This window comes from Neolamprologus multifasciatus, chromosome 16 (assembly GCF_963576455.1).
Source record: "Neolamprologus multifasciatus chromosome 16, fNeoMul1.2, whole genome shotgun sequence".
NCBI lineage: Eukaryota > Metazoa > Chordata > Actinopteri > Cichliformes > Cichlidae > Neolamprologus > Neolamprologus multifasciatus.
Window position 1 is genome coordinate 4,031,260 of NC_140454.1, and position 18,165 is coordinate 4,049,424.

General features: G+C 42.4%; 1 protein-coding gene and 1 long non-coding RNA gene across 3 annotated transcripts in view; both read right to left on the minus strand.

Annotated features, from left to right (window-relative positions):
* LOC146500033 (uncharacterized) overlaps positions 1-18,165 on the minus strand; it is a 347,579-nt gene that overhangs the window by 212,370 nt on the left and 117,044 nt on the right. The gene's annotated exons all lie outside the window — the stretch shown is intronic.
* Positions 1,102-7,976, minus strand: serpine3 (serpin peptidase inhibitor, clade E (nexin, plasminogen activator inhibitor type 1), member 3). Of its 2 annotated transcripts, none has more exons than XM_085135999.1 (9): positions 6,930-7,976; positions 5,959-6,287; positions 5,025-5,252; positions 4,305-4,547; positions 3,517-3,715; positions 3,309-3,409; positions 3,134-3,217; positions 2,967-3,050; positions 1,102-1,706 (listed from the first exon to the last, which is right to left on the minus strand). In XM_085135999.1, exons 2-9 carry the CDS (start codon positions 6,221-6,223, stop codon positions 1,654-1,656), a joined length of 1,257 nt encoding a protein of 418 aa, XP_084992125.1. In that variant the 5' UTR covers positions 6,224-6,287; positions 6,930-7,976; the 3' UTR covers positions 1,102-1,653. The 2 variants fall into 2 exon arrangements, with proteins under 2 accessions (XP_084992125.1, XP_084992124.1); XM_085135998.1 differs by having other exon boundaries at positions 3,134-3,220.

Below are 18,165 nucleotides of genomic sequence, written 5' to 3' on the forward strand. Positions count from 1 at the left end.
CACGGACTTTCAACTCCCGCCACAGATTTTCTATGGGGTTGAGGTCTGGAGACTGGCTAGGCCACTCCAGGACTTTCAAATGCTTCTTACGGAGCCACTCCTTTGTTGCCCGGGCGGTGTGTTTTGGATCATTGTCATGTTGGAAGACCCAGCCTCGTTTCATCTTCAAAGTTCTCACTGATGGAAGGAGGTTTTGGCTCAAAATCTCACGATACTTGGCCCCATTCATTCTGTCCTTAACACGGATCAGTCGTCCTGTCCCCTTGGCAGAAAAACAGCCCCATAGCATGATGTTTCCACCCCCATGCTTCACAGTAGGTATGGTGTTCTTGGGATGCAACTCAGTATTCTTCTTCCTCCAAACACGACGAGTTGAGTTTATACCAAAAAGTTCTACTTTGGTTTCATCTGACCACATGACATTCTCCCAATCCTCTGCTGTATCATCCATGTGCTCTCTGGCAAACTTCAGACGGGCCTGGACATGCACTGGCTTCAGCAGCGGAACACGTCTGGCACTGCGGGATTTGATTCCCTGCCGTTGTAGTGTGTTACTGATGGTGACCTTTGTTACTTTGGTCCCAGCTCTCTGCAGGTCATTCACCAGGTCCCCCCGTGTGGTTCTGGGATCTTTGCTCACCGTTCTCATGATCATTTTGACCCCACGGGATGAGATCTTGCGTGGAGCCCCAGATCGAGGGAGATTATCAGTGGTCTTGTATGTCTTCCATTTTCTGATGATTGCTCCCACAGTTGATTTTTTCACACCAAGCTGCTTGCCTATTGTAGATTCACTCTTCCCAGTCTGGTGCAGGTCTACAATTCTTTTCCTGGTGTCCTTCGAAAGCTCTTTGGTCTTGGCCATGGCGGAGTTTGGAGTCTGACTGGTTGAGGCTGTGGACAGGTGTCTTTTATACAGATGATGAGGTCAAACAGGTGCCATTAATACAGGTAACGAGTGGGGGACAGAAAAGCTTCTTACAGAAGACGTTACAGGTCTGTGAGAGCCAGGGATTTTCCTTGTTTGAGGTGAATTGAGGTGCAATAGACGTAGGCTGCCAGGGGATTCCCATGATGCATTGAGTTTTTCCTTTCCAGTCACCTTTCTCGCTCACTATGTATTAACAGACCTCTCTGCATTGAATCATATCTGTTATTAATCTCTGTCTCTCTTCCACAGCATGTCTTTTATCCTGTCTTCCTTCTCTCACCCCAACCAATCACAGCAGATGGCCCCGCCCCTCCCTGAGCCTGGTTCTGCTGGAGGTTTCTTCCTGTTAAAATGGAGTTTTTCCTTCCCACTGTCGCCAAAGTGCTGCTCATAGGGGGTCATATGATTGTTGGGTTTTTCTCTGTATCTATGAAGCGCCTTGAGGCGACTTTTGTTGTGATTTGGCGCTATATAAATAACATTGAATTGAATTGAATTGAATTGAATTGAATTGAATTGAATTGAACGTCGCATCAAATGGAAAGAGGATCGAAACACCAAAAGTGTAAAAACATATTAAAATTTTATTTACAAATATGTACAAAAATAATGTCCCTCTTCCTGACGTGTCTGTGGAGCCTCCATTCGGTCCACAAATAAATACCAGTAGTGAAATGGCCTGCTGTGGAGGTGAATGTGAGTGGCGTTCAGGTTGGACGCTTTCAGGATGCTTGGTCTGCTGGGTTCATTACTCGGCCCATGAAGAGGATGGATCCTGAATTGGAAAGCAAATAAATATTTTGCATTAAAGGATCATGTGGAATGCTAGTTAAGCAATAATAACTATAATTAAAGAGATATAGGGAGAAATTGCACTGATGCAGTCTTTGTAGATCAACTTAGTGTGTTTTTTGATATCACCACTAGAGGTGGCCATATCAAATATTCAAACCTTCACGATTGTTTGGAAAATCCTGCAGAGAGCAAGACTGGCCTCAGATAAACAGAGGCACCTTGCAAAAACTATTGCTGTAATTTCATATCTTTATCCATATTCATGACTGCTGCCACCAACCCAGTGATTGGTCTTTTCGTCCCTTGACGCTTCATGTCAAACTCTTGAATTCCCTTTGGCTACATGTTCCAGTCTGATCTCAAGGGGGCTGGACCAGTAACGCCACTGCATCCTGAACGGGTTCCTGGTTCCTCTTCTGTGGAACCAGCTTCCAGTTTGGATTCGGGAGACAGACACTATCTCTACTTTTAAGATTAGGCTTCAAACTTTCCTTTTTGCTAAAGCATACAGTTAGGGCTGGACCAGGTGACCCTGAATCCTCCCTTAGTTATGCTGCAATAGACGTAGGCTGCCGGGGGATTCCCATGATGCATTGAGTTTTTCCTTTCCAGTCACCTTTCTCACTCACTATGTATTAACAGACCTCTCTGCATTGAATCATATCTGTTATTAATCTCTGTCTCTCTTCCACAGCATGTCTTTATCCTGTCTTCCTTCTCTCACCCCAACCAATCACAGCAGATGGCCCCGCCCCTCCCTGAGCCTGGTTCTGCCGGAGGTTTCTTCCTGTTAAAAGGGAGTTTTTCCTTCCCACTGTCGCCAAAGTGCTGCTCATAGGGGGTCATATGATTGTTGGGTTTTTCTCTGTATCTATGAAGCACCTTGAGGCGACTTTTGTTGTGATTTGGCGCTATATAAATAAAATTGAATTGAATTGAATTAAAAAACAGGGTGATTTCAGCTGCATCTACATATACACAGAAGTATTTTACTTCTTTATGATTAATAAATTATCTGCAATTTTCCCACTGCAAAGCCAACCACAGTCTCCAGGTTCTGGCCCCAGTGGAAGGCTTTTGTTTCGTCGACCATACTTGTGTATAAGAAAACGTCACTCAAGCATAAGTAAATAGTGCTTTTGTTGGAGATTACGTCAGACTGTACAAATCTGATTTGCAACACTGTGCCAGTTTTTTGTGTTTTGCTCAAATGTGCAAAAAAAAAAAAAGGGATAAATACCTGTTTTAATGTGTCGAAGCAGAAATAAGAAGGGTCGGTCCGCCTTGAAAACGGGAGCGCGGGATCTTTTGAGTAGCACCATAGCTGTGTGAGTAAAGAGTGCATTTTAACAACCTTATATGATAAGCACTCGTTTCTGTTCCACTATTGTAGCAGACGTTACTCACCGGTAGCAGCAGCTGCCTTTGTTCCATCCTCTGTGACTTCTATTCTTACTTCATGGAAGGCATCAGACACATAAAGACCCTCCTCTGCTGCAGGGAGTAAAAAATATTGAGCAGCCGTTTGCATGAAACATACAAAAAAGCTGTTGAAACAGGTATTTTGAACGTACAAGCTGACCTGATATTCCAGTGAAGTCAGCTGCTGTCGGGTTAAAAGCGTCACTGACGCCCAGAGCAGGAAGCACCGACCTCAGGTTGAATTTGTTCTGCATTTTAAATCTGCAAATACCAGACGGAGACTATGTAATCTGCTGTTTTATTTCTCGTTTTTTCTAAACGAAACCTGAAGATGGTTTTCAAGCACAAAAGTCTGTGATCTGCTGCACCTCGGCAGGAAGATGTCCATTTTGGTTCTCCGCAGGCCGCCGTCCCAGGATGCCAGCTGGCGTGCGGTGAGCTGGGCCTCGAGGGAGGACAGCGGAGTCTTCCTCTCACTGGGAAGGACCACCTGCAGACTCAGGGAGCGGCCCAGGTACGGCAGCTGCAACACGGTGTAGCGCTGTTCTGACGCTGTCCTGAATTGACCTGCCAGAGAGGTCATTACATGCTTTGTTTAGCTCCTTCTTGTGGCTGCTGTGCTGGGTCTACAAAGCTTATAATATTGTAAACATACACAGAAATAAACCCTTTTATTTTTTAACTAAAGCTTTTATTAATAATATCAAATCTGACGGGTTGAGTGCAATGATAGCAAATGATTGATGATGAAGTTCTTCACTTCCTTTAAAGTACACGATGGAAAAGGTTCTCATGAAAACAGATACGGGGCAAAGCATGAAACAAGCAATCCAAGTGATGATCGGGACTGCAAATGTTCCAAATGTTAAAAGAAGTTTGGTCATCAGTAAACTCCTGAGGGGACTTTTAAGATGAGTTTCACCAAACTGCAGTGGTGTTTTGTCTTAGATGCGATTATAATTATAGCAGCAACAGCACTTTTTCAAATTTCTATCAGCAGACCACATGGGAACCAGCTGTAAACAAAACACTGATATATTAGCACCTCATTAAGGTTTAGCTTTTAAATGCATCTGCACCTGGAAACATTTTGGGTAGATAAGAGAGTGGGCTGGGATCTGAAGCCTGTAAGTGTCAGTGAAACATCGCCTCTTACCAAAGCTAACCTCTGCGGCCTGATACATCATGGGCACCTTGATCACATTCCCATCTGAGAGCACAAATGGCAGATTCTGGGTGTTGGTGAACATGAACTGCTTCTGCCAGACGCCCTTGAAGGCCACTGTGTTGACCAGGGCCACCTGCGGCCGGTGTCCCCACCACAGAGCCTCTGCTTGGGCCTCGCCCGAGCCTGACAGCTCACCGCTGACGCTTCCTGCCAGGAGATGCCATGACTCATCTGAAACGCACAACCGAAGGTCAATGTACAGACCACCTGACCTACAGGCCATGTTGCAGATAATACAATCTGTAGAAATGTTTGAAAATGGGTTAGAAATTCATGTTTTTTCTCAAAGAAACCTCTGCTTTGAAAATTGGAATTAAAACTGCTTTAATATATTTTCTAACACCAGGGGGCAGAGGAACGCCACAAGCTAAAATAATATCTCTCTTATGTTTTTATTGCCAACATATTAGGAAGCCGTTGCCCAGCAGAAAAGGATTGTCATCATCTCAGTGATGTCGAGTTTTAGTTTGCTGTTGTGTGGTCAGTGTGAGAGGACTTGATCTAAGTGTGCTTTCACAAACAGGATGTGCATTAAACCAAAGCGCTCTGAAAATCTCCACATCAATGTTTATTTTACTGCAGGATCCATGCCACCCTGATCTGTGTCAGCATAAGAGTAAAAGTTAGCGGGAGCTCTGTCTGGGTTACCTTGCTGGTGTCCCGCTCGCTCCGGTTGGCTGTGGGTTTGATTGGGCTGGCTGAAGTTGGCTCGGACCACGCTGGTGTTGGCCCACTCTGATGCAAGCTGTGTGAACCCAGGCAGGAGCTGAACACCACTCTGGATGAATAATGTGCAGGTCTGCTGCAGCCACATCCCCTGGCTGTTGTTGTTCATGTTGGCCTGGGAGTGCGACAGGAAGTCTTGTACGTGGGCATCTGCAGAAAAAGAAGACAGATGTTTTTTTCTACCCAGCTGTTGTCAACTACAGCCAGATGAGTTAGTTGGTTAGTTAAAATGATCTACACACAAGTCAAACACCGCTTTTCAGCGCTTGCTCTGAAAAGAAACCCTTCTGGAAACACGTCTTGCAATTCGAGCACCTTATTTGTGCACCTATTAGCTTTTAATGAACTTTCACTGCAGTGGTCACACTGGCATAAAGATATGCATGTATAGAATCACACCTCTGGGGATTATAATTCAGGATTCAATTCAATTCAGGATTCTTTGATGACCATGTCTTTCGGTGTCGTGGAAATCCTTTTTATTTCATGATGGAAGCTAAATTAGAGCCTAAAGTCATCACTAGGAAGAGGTGGAGATAAATCCCCAGGTGTAATTTTCATTTTGTTTGTAAATTAAACACCTAACCTCTTGACCCAAAGGCCGGGCTGAAGAAGTCGTTAATGAGATTAGAGTTGGTGTAGAGGCAGGTATTATGGCTCCAGACACCACTATGCTCTGCAGGGCGAACAGCAGCAGGAGCACTGCTCCACACCACCTGGTACCAACAGCACTGAGGGCCACCCTCTCTCAGCCTCTTTCACACAGCATAAGGAGCCTCTAATGCCACCTGGATAAAAACTTACATTTCCATTCCTATATTTAAAGATGTTAAAAGAGGAAATATCAGAAACCTACCATTCACATTGTAGCCCAGTGTTCCCTCCAGCTGAGCAAGTGTGTTGCCCCTGGCGCCAAGCTGCAGGAGCGCGAGAGACAAGGAGACGCTAACTGGCGACACGATCAAGTTGGAGTTGTCCTCCGTCTCTGTGAGAGTCTGGTAGAGGCTGATGGCGAACCTGGTGTGCAGCTCCCTCATGCTGTCCTGAAGGCTGTTGTTGCAGTAGCTTCTCTCCACCAACCAGAAGCAAATGATGAGTGAGGCCACTGGCAGCCGACACATCTCCTCAGTGCTGCACGAGAGGATGTGTCCACAGGGTGCGACACGCGGACAAAAACACAAAATTCTGGAAGATGAAAAAAAAAAGAATAAAAAAAACTCCAATGCAGCAATGAAATCAAGCAACTATTTAAGGGTTTTATGTTTTATAGGAATGAGTGGGACACATTTTAACCACTCTATCCGTCCCAGACAGGTGGATCCGCTGGGATTCCTGCATCCTGCTTGTGGATCACTCAGTTATCAAATGTGGGAGCCTACAACGAGCTGGCATACAGCAAAGCAGACCTGCACCACTCAAAAAGGGAAGCTTTAATGACCATATTACCTTTTCATGATGCTCAGTGTAGTACTTTCTCCATATAAGGGTAAGCAGATTTGGCCTATCCTGAGTGAAAAGCTGTTTCTGGCAAGCTGCCACAATAAAATGATTTTCACATGTCAATACATGACTACAAATAATAACGAAACCCTGTTTAGTTAATGTAGGATTAATACTGCAGATTTCTCTCAAATAAAAAGTAAGATTTTAAATTTAGGACATTCCTTTTATTTGGAGATCAAGGTGTTGAAATGCATCTTTCTCTAAGAGGTAAAGGTAAAATATGTCAGTGCTGCATTTTTAAGGTACACTTTTGGATGGCTCAATGCATTTAACATGATCATTTTCTGTTGTGATGATAACTATCGGTGCAGCTGTGTGTCGTACCTGCGGACAGGTGAGGTAGTTTCCGTTCAACTGTTCTCTGACTGGACACAGACCATTCAGCCTCTGCAGCGGACCTGTGTCCTGTCTGTCCCCTGCCGTCAGTCACTGTCCCCCGGCTTCCTGTCAGTAGAGTAACCCGTCTTCTGCTCTCGGCTGTCAGCCTCTGGTTCAGTCTGAAGCGGTCTGTAGTCATAAGACCGTGTTTAAAGGGGAACGCTCCGCTCCGTGTTTGCGGTCTCCGTCGGCGATGTCCGTACCACTCGTCCGGGATTCCTACCTCCGCGGGGCTATAAGGAGCCAGGCGGAGGGAGGCATGTCACCGACCAGCAAATCCCAAACCAGGCAGAGAGGGGAAAAAACACCCACACACGAGTGCACAGAGGGGCAGGCATGCATCTGAAAATGCTACTGTGGAGACTCCTAATTGGTTACTACTAATAAAAGTCAAACACATTGAGGGATAAACCGTTAAAAATGTATTATAAATAAGCTAGAGGCGAAACAACAGGCTGTTTAAAGCATGTGGCTTACGAATAGTTAAGCACTTTGGGAAATTAAAGTATTTCTTTGAGTTATTAGTTCTTATATTAGTAATTAACATTGATAGCTTTCATATTTGCCCTTTAGCTTAGCTTAGCATAACTGGTACAATAAACAGCTAGCAATAAGCAACAAGCAGCTAGCCGTCCTCTGTCTAAAAGTATCAAAAACTGCATGGCAGTAACTCTTTAAGACCACCAGTGTTACTTTTTATACCACACAAAAACTTTTATGTTAGCAGTAAGTTTCTTTCTGATTCACCCTAGCTTCCTGAGTCATTAGTTTAGGACTTTTTGTGTGTTTAGCGTTTTTATATACCTGTTTTAGGACAGTACATTATGATTGTCACAGTGGGGTGAAAGCTTTTTCATTGGCAGGTGTTTCTACAAAGGCAGCTCACTATGGTTGTTATCTGTACTACATGGACATGGCAGAGTTGGTTTTCTGTGCAGTACAGGCCAATAAAGAAGATTGTGCTCGAGGTCTGTTACTTTATTATTCTGTTTTTAAGCAAATATACCTTCTACATCAATAAAGTGGTGTACGCTAATAAGCATAGAAAGTATAAAACATGGTTGAAACAGTCGTGGATTGGCCTCCCCAGAGCCTGGACGTCAACATTAATAAAGCACTGTGGGATTGACTTGACAGAGAACAGAGCAAAAGACAGCCAACATCCAAAGAAGAGCTTTGATTGTCCTTCAAGAAGTCTGGAGAACAATTCCTGAGCACTAATTAAGTAAATTTCATGAAAGCTTGCCAAAGAAACGTAAGGCTGTGTTGAAAATTCAATTCAATTCAATTTTATTTATATAGCGCCAAATCACAACAAAAGTCGCCTCAAGGCACTTCATAGATACAGAGAAAAACCCAACAATCATATGACCCCCTATGAGCAAGCACTTTGGCAACAGTGGGAAGGAAAAACTCCCTTTTAACAGGAAGAAACCTCCGGCAGAACCAGGCTCAGGGAGGGGCGGGGCCATCTGCTGCGACCGGTTGGGGTGAGAGAAAGAAGACAGGACAAAGACATGCTGTGGAAGAGAGACAGAGATTAATAACAGATATGATTCAATGCAGAGAGGTCTGTTAATACATAGTGAGTGAGAAAGGTGACTGGAAAGGAAAAACTCAATGCATCATGGGAATCCCCCGGCAGCCTACGTCTATTGCAGCATAACTAAGGGAGGATTCAGGGTCACCTGGTCCAGCCCTAACTATATGCTTTAGCAAAAAGGAAAGTTTGAAGCCTAATCTTAAAAGTAGAGATAGTGTCTGTCTCCTGAATCCAAACTGGAAGCTGGTTCCACAGAAAATAAAGGTGGTCATACCAAATATTGGTATATACTGTATACCAATATTATATACCGTATTTCTATGTATGTTTGCGCATGTTTCAAAAGAATCACTGCACCTTTTCCCCATTTTCCTAGAAAAATATCTCAGCTTGCACAGTACTATGATTTGATCATATCACATCGATCTTGAGGTTATAATGTTTGTGTAAGGGGCTAACTACTGCAAACACCTGCTTGTTTTTTCGAAGGTCACACAGACACACTCACTAAGACATCCATTCTGTTATACAAGTGCTTTGGCCTTTTGTTGTGATGATCAAAAGACATTTTTGCTTTGAGTGTCACACTACTGTGTCAGCATTTTTTAATTGGCATCGCTCTGTGAGATGTGGAAGCGTTGCTCCAACATGTGATGCATAACAGCATCTCAGCCTTCAAGAAACAACATTATATGTTTTTGTACAGACTTTGAATGAGGTTTTAAAAAGTGTTTAGACATAATATTGTAGGGTTACAATGTAAGCACCTTAAGACAACTGTTGTTGAGAGAAGTCTTAGTAGTTCTTCTTCCTCATCCTTATACCTACACGTTACCTATGTAGTGTTCACATATGCTTACAGTATGTGTTCCATTACTAACATTCACCATGACATTATTATTGCATTTTGATTTAAAAAAAAAAAAACAACAACAACCCAAAAACATGAAGAATTGCAAATATTTGATCACAGTATGCCCTTTTTTTCACCTAAAATCAGTCTGCCCTGGAGTGATCTGCCCCTCAACTGTCCCTCTTAATTGGGGAAATGAGAGTCAGCAAAATAAATTGTGGGTATTTTTCCCATGAAGACAGAGCATGATTGGTAGCCATCAGGTATTTGGCAGCTTTGACTAACAGCGGATTCCAGCCATTACTGGACTTGACTAATTAGTGAAGCCGTGGCTTGGCTTCATTAACCAGAGTCAACGCATTCTTTAAAACCCAACTCTCCGACTCTAAAGGCAGGAATTTGGAATTTTAAGGACTTTGTTGGAGAACATGAGACATCACAGTGACTGACCAAAGACAATTCTTTGTAAAGATGCCACCATTGACAGCAGCTTTCATCTTGGTGGACAAGGGGCCTTTGGTGCAACACTATGTTAGAAGTTCACATTGGTGAAGTAGAAATACTGGTTTGTACTCTCTACTTCTGATCCCTGGACATGCTAAAAATCGAGCTTCAGCTGCACTCAGAGTTCAAGATGCAGGTCAACTTACTCTACAGTCGCTGTAGAGTAACCCCCGGAGGGTTATATTCAAACTTTGATGTTTTATGCTGATGTCAGCAAATCCTCAATAATGACATCTGGATTGTTTTCATGGCTCATTTGTACTGATGTACAATGATTAACATATTGCTTTAAAGTTTGGGGAAAACAGTGAAAACTAAAGCTTTTTCCCTGTCATTTGACCTTGAAGCATTACTAAAATGGTGTTTGTTGCAGCTTTACAGTAAGATTGGAGCAGAATTGGATTCTATAAGCTTTTTTTGTAAGAGTGTTATTCAGCTCTCTCAAAGTTTTTATTCATTTTGCCACTTGGTGTGATCTTGACCTTGACCCAAGTTTCACCAAAATTAAATCTGCTCGAGCTCTTATTAGCATCTAGCATCACACAGAGTTTGAAAATGATATCTTGGAAACTGTGGAGGCTAATAAAGAGACTGATGGGCAAACAAACACTGATAACACAGTCATCATTACTGCTCTTTGAGTGAGCAGCTACTTGGTCATTGAAGCAGCGCCCTTGCATGACAGCTGGCTTGTACCAGGCTACAGTGAAGACGACACTACAATTCAATTCAATTCAATTCAATTTTATTTATATAGCGCCAAATCACAACAAAAGTCGCCTCAAGGCGCTTCATAGATACAGAGAAAAGCCCAACAATCATATGACCCCCTATGAGCAAGCACTTTGGCGACAGTGGGAAGGAAAAATTCCCTTTTAACAGGAAGAAACCTCCGGCAGAACCAGGCTCAGGGAGGGGCGGCCATCTGCACTTTAAGTCTTGCAGTTCTTATATTAGTGCAAATCCTAAGTTCATGCTCTGTCTGAAACTAGCCATGTTAGCTCTCTGTTTAAGCCAACTTTCTTTTGATTGGCTGTTGCTTGCTTGGCTTTTAATGAAGTGGTGATCTTGTATGGAAGGTTGTTTCCTCCACTGAAAATATTTTTGGGTTGTTTTTTTTGCTTTTGCCATCCATAAGAAAAAGATTTGGCTTACTACGGGGTGACCGTGGCTCAGGGGGTTGGGACGCATATCTGTAACCGGAAGGTCGCTGGTTTGATCCCCGGGCTCTCTGTCCTGGTCATTGTGTCCTTGGGCAAGACACTTCACCTACCGCCTGCTGTTGTTGGCCAGAGGGGCAGATGGTGCGATATGGCAGCCTCGCTTCTGCCCCAGGGCAGCTGTGGCTACAACTGTAGCTGCCTCCACCAGTGTGTGAATGTGAGAGTGAATGAATAATGGCATTGTAAAGCGCTTTGGGTGCCTTGAAAAGCGCTATATAAATCCAATCCATTATTATTATTACTATGTCACAGTTGTGAGATAACAACTCAAAAATGTTATGTAGCTCTGCCTAGGTTTATTTATTTCTATATTTTTGAGTGGTGGGAACAAGTTTCTATACTTTGAGCCCTGGGTGTCCAACTGCGCGACAAAGATGCCCAATCTACCCTGGACCACAATCCCCAAGGGAGCAGGCCAGCAGCCGCGCCAAGACACCCAGTGAGCTACCCCGGAGTCACCAAGCACTTAAAGATATCTGCTCTCTTTGACATCATACAGATCAAAGAGTGGGAAAAAAATTGCAAACTGAGCATTCAGACACATCATTCATTCACTGACACACACGAACACACACTTTGCAATCATGTTCAGTTTCTCCTTGGTCACTTTAGATCTCTTTGTGGTTGTTTTTCACCTATTTATGCAGAACTCAAATGTAGTGCTATGCTAACTGAAAATGTAGTTAATACTCGAGATGAAGAGAAGCTGTTGATTCCTGCAGATCTACCTGACACTCCTTTGCACACATATTATGTTATATGATAAAATTAATGATGCAAGAGGCGCTCCCTTAGGTTCCTGGGCACATATCTGGTTGGTTTGTTCAGGTAACGATCCATGCCAACACCTTTCATGTGCACATGCATTCAGCTTTTTGTTTCCAAGAGCTTAGAAATATTCAATAAAGTTTTTTTCCTTACGAAAGCAGCACCGTTAGTTGATGAGTATTTGTGCAACTCTGTGATATCTCTGCCTTTCTCCACATAGCAGCAACTTAATCCCTAACTAGTGGAGGCTATCCCCAGGCTCTCCATTCATATCCTTCACCGCAGTCTTCTCTCCACCCAGTGACTTTTACCCTTGCAGGGAAAATAAAGGTCATCTGAGGTCACAGTGTAGAAAGCAAAGGAAGAGGAACTATTACAACGAAAATCAACAAAAGAAGACAATAAAATGAAGGTGACAAAGGATTGAGAGGAAGCAGCTTATATGTAGTTGTAGAAATGATGTGACAGACTCACTCACTCTGCTTCACCTCCAGTGGCCTACTTCCCTTCGGGCCCCGGGGCCTCGGGGCAGTTCATTAGGATTAAAGGGGATGCGGGTGTGTGGGGCCGGGCCAGGCTGCAACAACGCCGGTGTCGCCAGAGCGATCTGCCAGGTACGCCACGGCGGATTAGAGCCAGTAGTGCTGGCACTGGGAGAGGGGCGACGTGAGGGGACGTGTCCCGTGCAAGCATCACCTCACGGGGACATGAGCGTGGCTCTGGAGAGTTATGGGAAAAATCTCGGTTTTACTTTTTAATTTTCTTTGAAGCACAAGAAATTGGAAGTGGGTGTGGAAACAGCAGGTACTATGTGGAAAACTGGAAATACCCTAAATGTTTGAGAAAGTATCCCATGCTGCAACAAAGAAATAAAACATCAATGACAAAAAAAGCATCATTTTTGAAGCTTTTAAGAATCAGACAAAGTAACTGTAAAGCAGCTGTAGTTGTAACTTTTAAAATCCTATTTCTGTTTCACTATAGCGCCATCTGCTGCCAGTTAATATAATCTCTTCACAGCCTAGTCAGACATCTGTTAACATTAAAAAGTCATAGTGGGACATAATTAAAACGAATTCGTTAGGGAAGGCACAGATAGTTTGGTATGTTTATATCGGTTTGCCAGGGTTTGCACACCCGCCTAAGGTCACAGGTTGTTGTTTAAACAACACCTAGTTGGTACAAAGAGTGCAAACAAAATAAGCAGCCCAAACTGTTGATATAAAGAAGGATGAATCCATGCTTTCGTGTTGTTTATGCCTAATTCTGACGCCACCATCCAAATGTCACAGCAGAAATTGAGACAGGCGTGGCACCTGCACACGTTGGTTCTAATGAGCGGATATTTGAGTTACTGTTGCCTTCCTGTGAGCTCAAAGCGGTCTGGCTATTCTCCAGTGACCTCCAGTAACAACCAGGTATTTTCACCAAACTTCCACTCACTGGATATTTTCTCTGTTTTGGACCGTTCACTGTAAACTCTACAGACAGTTGTGTGGGGAAACTGCCAGTAGATCACCCATCTGCCACCAACAACCATGCAACGGTCAATGTCACCTTAATAACTTCTTCCCCTTTCTGATGATTAATTTCAGCATGGGCTAATTAGATATTTGTGTGAATGAGTGGCCAGTGAGCGTATAATTAAAATAGTAGTTATTATACAAATCACTGTAAGGAAAACTATACCGTTCCCCTTTATGCTAATAGCTTTATTAAACATACTGTTAAGTGGTATACTTATGGATACATAATAACTGGGCACTTCTGACTCATATCTATAGGGCTGATTACCAGTGATAACATCCATCCAATCAAGTGATAGCATTTGAATCTGGTAATCAATAATCAGTCAGACCCAGGGGCGATTTTAGCCCATTTTTGGGGGTGCTTCAGCACCACCCAAAATGAATCAAAGCACCCCCAAAGATTTCTTACTTTTCTGACTTTTTTTTGGACAATATTTGCTGTTTGTGTGAGACACTACTAAAAATATAAAAAGCATACAGTACTTGGTTGAGACGTAACATTTTAACAATAAAAGTATAGATAACCCCCCTCCCCCACCTCTCCCAAGTACCACTATGAAAGCATGAAAGTCATAAATCTTACAACACAAAATTAGTATTATTAAATTAGTAAAATTAGTATCTGCAATAAAGATTTGTTCATACATTTTATACATTCTACCACAGGCAAAGTTGCCTCCATTTTTATAGTTTTTTTATTAATATTTTGTAATAATTTATTTGTAATAATTTATTCTGTTTTGGGAGTGGTTTTTTATGTATCTGTATTATATTATACATACACATTAAAAGTGAATCATGCAAAAAAAAAAAATGTTTACTTTTTACTCACTATGAGCATCATTCATTATTCTTCCCCAGTAATTAAGGTTAGGATATGTATATTTTTTATTCCAATCCATTCTTCTTTTGCAGCATTTAAATAACCTTTATCAGATTTGATGGTTTTGTTACAGACTTTTCAAAAAAGTGTTTTGTTTTTCTTTCACAAATGTGGGGATTAAATTGTGTTAAAATGTACAAATATATTGAATTTAATAAAGAAATTTGCAGACTTGCACAGAGATGGTAAAATTATGATGACTCATAACGGAGAAGAAGACAACAGACGACGAGGACAGGGAGGAACAGGGGTTTAAATGCACCAAGGAGACAGTTATAGAGAACTCGGGACAACTGGAGACATTTAAGGATGCAGGGACTGACAGAGACAGGGAAGAAGTCTCATCATGACGCGTAAAGTTTATCTTGCCTGGCTGGGCAGCTCTCTGGGTGCTCAGCACCCCCAAAACTCTAATCCTAGGATCGCCCCTGGTCAGACTAATAATCAGGTTTTATTTTATATATATATATATATATATATATATATATATATATATATATATATATATATATATATATATATATATATATATATATATTTCTAACCCAATTTGAAAATCCACTATCCTCCTTTTTCTGTCTTCCCTGCCTCTACATTGTGTCTTCTCTATATTTAAGTAATTTTCAGATCTTCGTTTTTTTGTTTGTTTGTTTTTTTACATGTTGCAGAGCCCTGTAGTCCAACTATTATTAATTTCATTTTATCCCAATATGTCCAACAGTTTCCTTGCTCAGATTTTTTACATTTTATACATTTAATCCAAGTTGTTGAACAAATTTTCCAAAACTGTCTGGGATCTCAGGATCTCAGCTTGCAGACTGATCTATTTTCCAGACTTGGCCTGAAGAGGTAATATATTACACAAATCTCTGTGTTGATTGGTGGATGATTACATCACCTCCTCAGGGTTGCAAGGTTTCACCATGACAACCAATGTGCACTAATGTTGGATTTTTCTTCTTCAGACTGTGGACCACACAGGCAGCCTCGCACCTGCGTAAGTGCTCAAGCAGTGCAGAGAGACTTTTTCACAGTTCGAGCTGAAACGAGAAGTCGTTAAAGATTTTCCCGAGACGCAGAAGAGAGCTGCAGACCTCAGTGAAGGCAGGTCTGACACGTGCAGATACTGTTTCAGTGAGTCCTGGAAAACCTGTGGAGAGATTACCTGCATTTATTCATGTGGAGATTACTTCAAAGGCGAGATCCGACTCTTAAGTAGTAATAAAAAGAAAATCACTAGAAGTGAAACTCTTGTGCTCAAGTTACTTCTTTAACCTCAAAGTTCAGCACAAGGGGGCAGCACTGCGTTGTATTGAAATACTTTATTGTGGTCTCCACATTCCAAGAAAATTCTCTTAAGAAGATATCGTTTTCATTTTTTTGCAAGTATTTTTTTTTTTATTATAACAATGCTTCTTACACTGCTTGAAAGCCTTTCTGCATAAACTGCGCCACATCTGCAAGGAAAAATGCATTTGAAGGTTGAACAGCAGATTGAGTATTTGCCAAATCTCTTCTGCCAAACAACTTATTCTGCTGTTGACTCTTATTTTGAGGTTCTGGTACCCCAGGTGCTTACAATCGTATCCCTTACGAGCAGCACCTGTGAGCATGGACCCTACTACAGCGATCAGTTGGTGTCTGCGCCAAGCACACCGTGTTTGACTGATCTGGATTCAATTCAATTCAATTCAATTTTATTTATATAGCGCCAAATCACAACAAAAGTCGCCTCAAGGCGCTTCATAGATACAGAGAAAAACCCAACAATCATATGACCCCCTATGAGCAGCACTTTGGCAACAGTGGGAAGGAAAAACTCCCTTTTAACAGGAAGAAACCTCCGGCAGAACCAGGCTCAGGGAGGGGCGGGGCCATCTGCTGTGATTGGTTGGGGTGAGAGAAGGAAGACAGGATAAAGACATGCTGTGGAAGAGAGACAGAGATTAATAACAGATATGATTCAATGCAGAGAGGTCAGTTAATACATAGTGAGTGAGAAAGGTGACTGGAAAGGAAAAACTCAATGCATCATGGGAATCCCCGGCAGCCTACGTCTATTGCAGCATAACTAAGGGAGGATTCAGGGTCACCTGGTCCAGCCCTAACTATATGCTTTAGCAAAAAGGAAAGTTTGAAGCCTAATCTTGAAAGTAGAGATAGTGTCTGTCTCCCGAATCCAAACTGGAAGCTGGTTCCACAGAAGAGGGGCCTGAAAACTGAAGGCTCTTGTGGGATTATGATATTATTTTATGCCATGTTAGACCCCTAATTAAAGATTGTGAATTATTATGTAGTTTTAGTTTGCATTATGCTCCTGAATTAGAAGAAGGTGATAACTATTACATTTGGTAAACTGATTTGCATTATATTAGACTGTTGATTTATTGTGAATGAATGATATTGTTTTATGATGCATTATACTGCTGAGTTATAAGAAAATATTGTTCACAGAAAGTCATTGCCTTATTTGTCTGATTAGAAGAGAACAGAGCATTCTGCCCCATCAGCAGGAGCAGATAAACAGGGAGCCAAGGTCGTAGCTTAGGCGCTGTGTGAGAGAAAGAATGTGAATGTTTAGGCTTTTATGATTAGGTGGGGGCCACTAGAGGCTATAAGAGTTTGATCAAGGCTCCACCATTTTGAGATCTGATGCTGTCTGCTGTATGGTGTCCATCTCCCACGCGTGTGTTCATTAAATCATCGTTTGACTTGACCCGGCCGGACCAGTGTGGTTATTTGGGTTTTCCTCCTGTATCCATCCTCAATATTTGAATCCGTAACAGTTTTGGGGGCTCGTCCTGTGGTATTGGGGTGGAAGTTTTGGAGGCTTGGACGGTCCGAGGTGGTCAGACGGGCAGACATTATCCGGCAATCGAACTGAGTGGACAGGCGCCTTTATAAAAGAGGTAGGCACAGGCCTGTTGATTTTATCCGAAGTGTGCTGAATTGGACGATAAAATTAAATGTCTATTCAGTAAAAGTTGCCGGTGAGTGTCTGTTTTGATTTTGATGAAAAATCTCATGAGTTTTGAAACTTGAAGTAAGGTTACAAGTAATAATACTGGGTTAGAGTCCCAAGATAAAGTAATAATACTGAGTTAGAGTCTCAGGTAAAGGTAATAATACTGGGTTAGAGTCCCAAGGTAAAGGAAAATAATACTGAGTTAGAGTCTCAGGTAGTTGGATAGGGAATTGGTCATTTTGTGAGTTAGAGTCTCCATTGGTTTAAAGGATTGCATCTGTGTTGGCCATGTTGAGAGTTAGAGGCTCCATTGTCCATAACGTTGCATCTGCGTCGGTCATACTCTTGTTTTAGAGGGTTGACGGCGGTTTAAAAGTATTATAAATTTTGTTAGAACGGTGGTTAGAGTCCACTAGGAGGCGCAGTGCTCAGAGGTAACGCTTGCCAAGGCCAGGGACGCCTAGGCCTTGTCCTCTTTGAGGGATAGTCAGTTGGTCACTGTGGAGCTTGGGGCACTCCAGAATAACTAGGAGTTAGAGTCTCCTTACCGTGTTGAACGGTATCTGCGCTTTTTTGGGCACTGTAAATTGAGTTAGGGACTTTAGAGATGAGGCCAGATACAGTTAGAGTCTGATACTGGTTAATTGATTACAAAAAAGTTGGACTTTCTTCGGTTGGACCCGTTATCTTAAATTTGTCAAAATTGTGTAGGCGCTAAAACTTTCAGGCCTGAGAGTGATTGTAAATATAAGACGTCTTTGTAAAATAATAGAGAGTTGAGTGTGAAACGAGGCTGTGTGTGACGACAGTGCGCTGCAGCGCTGCAAGCTATTTTTAGATAGTGTGTGAACATGCAAATGAGGTGGCTGCTGTGAAGCCCACAGAGGACTTCCTGTTTAGCGTGTTATTGAGTT

What these genes read in the sequence shown, in the direction of transcription:
- serpine3 (XM_085135998.1), bottom strand. Translation starts at nt 6,223, where the DNA reads ATGTGTCGGCTGCCAGTGGCCTCACTCATCATTTGCTTCTGGTTGGTG. An exon ending in GGCCGCAGAGGTTAGCTTTG is followed by an intron (nt 3,716 to 4,304) that starts GTAAGAGGCGAT and finishes CCTCTCTGGCAG; the next exon opens with GTCAATTCAGGACAGCGTCA. An exon ending in TGACTTCACTGGAATATCAG is followed by an intron (nt 3,221 to 3,308) that starts GTCAGCTTGTAC and finishes TACTCCCTGCAG; the next exon opens with CAGAGGAGGGTCTTTATGTG.